General features: G+C 54.7%; 1 protein-coding gene across 1 annotated transcript in view; it reads left to right on the plus strand.

Moving 5' to 3' along the window:
- Positions 1–2,390, plus strand: part of LOC113804120 (trichohyalin) — a gene marked incomplete at both ends in the record, with an annotated part of 13,932 nt that extends 11,542 nt beyond the window's left edge. The window contains 1 exon segment of the mRNA XM_070119792.1: positions 2,236–2,390. Coding sequence (XP_069975893.1) covers positions 2,236–2,390 — 155 coding nt within the window.
- Positions 2,391–3,026: the final 636 nt, after the last annotated feature.

Consider the following 3,026-nt stretch of genomic DNA (forward strand, 5'->3'; position numbering starts at 1 on the left):
ATCAAGACGCATTAACTTTTCCCTTTTTTCTCTCTCTCTTTCCCAAGATTTTTCTTTGAAAAAAAAGGATTTAAACTTTAGGTAAATTCTTTTTTGAATGAGTTGTTTGATCTCTTCGCTTCTGTGTAGAGTTAAGTAGAGTCTGTATCTCTTTCTCTCTCTTTCTCTCTCTTTCTTTCTCTTTCTTTCTCTCTTTCTTTCTCTCTTTCTTTCTTTCTTTCTCTCTTACTTTCTCTCTCTCTCTCTCTCTCTCTCTCTCTCTCTCTCTCTCTCTCTCTCTCTCTCTCTCTCTCTCTCTCTCTCTCTCTCTCTCTCTCTCTATCTATCTATCTATCTATCTATCTATCTATCTATCTATCTATCTATCTATCTCTATCTCTATCTCTATCTCTATCTCTATCTCTATCTCTCTCTCTCTCTCTCTCTCGTTCTCTCTCTCTCTCTCTCTCGTTCTCTCTCTCTCTCTCTCTCGTTCTCTCTCTCTCTCTCTCTCAGTCTCTCTCTCTCTCTCTCTCCCTCTCCCTCTCCCTCTCCCTCCCTCCCTCTCCCTCTCTCTCTTCTGGGCCCGGCGCTCAACTCCCCCTCCCTCTCTTTCTCTCTCTCATTCTCTGCTTCCCTCTCCCCTCTCTTTCACTCCCCGTCTCATTCTCCCCCTCACTCTCCCCCCAGGGTCGTCGGGGCTATCGGAGGTGTCCCTGGGCCCGGCGCTCAACGCCCCCTCCCTCTCTTTCTCTCTCTCATTCTCTGCTTCCCTCCCCCTCTCTTTCTCACTCCCCGTCTCATTCTCCCCCTCACTCTCCCCCCAGGGTCGTCGGGGCTATCGGAGGTGTCCCTGGGCCCGGCGCTCAACGCCCCCTCCCCCTCTTTCTCTCTCTCATTCTCTGCTTCCCTCTCCCCTCTCTTTCTCACTCCCCGTCTCATTCTCCCCCTCACTCTCCCCCCCCAGGGTCGTCGGGGCTATCGGAGGTGTCCCTGGGCCCGGCGCTCAACGCCCTCCCTCTCTTTCTCTCTCTCATTCTCTGCTTCCCTCTCCCCTCTCTTTCTCACTCCCCTGTCTCATTCTCCCCCTCACTCTCCCCCAGGGTCGTCGGGGCTATCGGAGGTGTCCCTGGGCCCGGCGCTCAACGCCTCCGACTCTCTTTCTCTCTCTCATTCTCTGCTTCCCTCTCCCTCTCTTTCTCACTCCCCGTCTCATTCTCCCCTCACTCTCCCCCCCAGGGTCGTCGGGGCTATCGGAGGTGTCCCTGGGCCCGGCGCTCAAAGCCCCCTCCCTCTCTTTCTCTCTCTCATTCTCTGCTTCCCTCTCCCCTCTCTTTCTCACTCCCCGTCTCATTCTCCCCCTCACTCTCCCCCCCAGGGTCGTCGGGGCTATCGGAGGTGTCCCTGGGCCCGGCTCTCAACGCCCCCTCCCCCTCTCACTCCCCCTCCCCCTCTCCCTCCCCTCTCCCTCCCCCTCTCTTTCTCTCTCTCATTCTCTGCTTCCCTCCCCCTCTCATTCTCTGCCTCCCTCTCACTCTCCCCCTCTCATTCTCCCTCCCCCAGGGTCGTCGGGGCTGTCGGAGGTGTCCCTGGGCCCGGCTCTCAACGCCCCCTCCCTCTCCCCTTCCCCCTCTCCCTCCCTCCCTCTCCTCCCTCTCTTTCTCACTCCCCGTCTCACTCCCCCTCTCATTCTCTCCTCCCCCCAGGGTCGTCGGGGCCTATCGGAGGTGTCCCTGGGCCCGGCTCTCAACGCCCCCTCTCCCTCCCCCTCCCCCTCCCCCTCTCTCTCTCTCATTCTCTGCTTCCCTCCCCCTCTCATTCTCCCTCTCCTCCCCCGTCTCACTCCCTCCTCTCATTCTCTTCCCCCCCAGGGTCGTCGGGGCTATCGGAGGTGTCCCTGGGCCCGGCTCTCAACGCCCCTCTCACTCTCACTCCCCTCCCCCTCTCCCACTCCCCCTCCCCTTCCCCTCTCTTTCTCTCTCTCATTCTCCCCCTCCCTCTCTCCCCCTCTCCCCTCTCTTTCTCACTCCCCCTTCTCACTCCCTCCTCTCATTCTCCCTCCCCACCAGGGTCGTCGGGCTATCGGAGGTGTCCCTGGGCCCGGCTCTCAACGCCCCCTCTCCCTCTCAACGCCCCCTCTCCCTCTCCCTCCCCCTCCCCCTCTCTTTCTCTCTCTCATTCTCTGCTTCCCTCCCGCCTCTCTTTCTCCCCCTCTCCCTCCCCCCTCTCACTCCCCCTCTCATTCTCTCCCACCAGGGTCGTCGGGGCTATCGGAGGTGTCCCTGGGCCCGGCGCTCAACGCCTCCGACCCGCCCAAGTGGCTGGAGCTCGTTGTCGCCGTCGACCACACCGTCATCGACTTCCACGGCGAGGATGAGGTCGAGAAGTATGTCTTCACGCTCTTCAATATCGTGAGTGTTGGTTTTGTTTTTTGTTGGTTGGTTGGTTGTTTTATTTTTGTTAGTGTTATTTTTTTTTATTTCGTGTTGTTTGTTTTATTTTTATTAGTGTTATGGTGTTTTTTTTTTTATTTCGTGTTGTTTTTTCTTCTTCTTCTCTTCTCTCTCTTCTTTCATTCTCTTTCTCCCGGTCATTCTCTCTCTATCTATCTATCTCTCCCTTTTCATCCTCACTTTCTTCCCCCCTCTCATTCTCTCTCTTTCTGCCTCTCCCCTCTCATTCTCTTTTTTTCTCTTCCTCTCTCTCTCCTTTCATTCTCTTTATCCCCTCTCCGCTTATTCTCTCTCTCTCTCTCTCTCTATCTCTCTCTCCCTTTTCATCCTCACATTCTTACCTCTCACATTCTCTCTCATTCTGCCCCTTCCCCTCTCATTCTCTTTTTTTCTCTTCCTCTCTCTCTCCTTTCATTCTCTTTTTCCTCCCCTCCCCGCTTATACTCTCTCTCTCTCTCTATCTCTCTTTTCATCCTCACATTCTTCCCCCTCTCACTCTCTCTCTTTCTGCCTCTCCCCGCTCATTCTCTCTCCATATCTCCTATTTATTTTTATTTATTTATTTTTTTACTGTCGTGTTATTCGTAAGTATTC

This window comes from Penaeus vannamei, unplaced genomic scaffold (assembly GCF_042767895.1).
Source record: "Penaeus vannamei isolate JL-2024 unplaced genomic scaffold, ASM4276789v1 unanchor715, whole genome shotgun sequence".
In the NCBI taxonomy this organism is placed as follows: domain Eukaryota; kingdom Metazoa; phylum Arthropoda; class Malacostraca; order Decapoda; family Penaeidae; genus Penaeus; species Penaeus vannamei.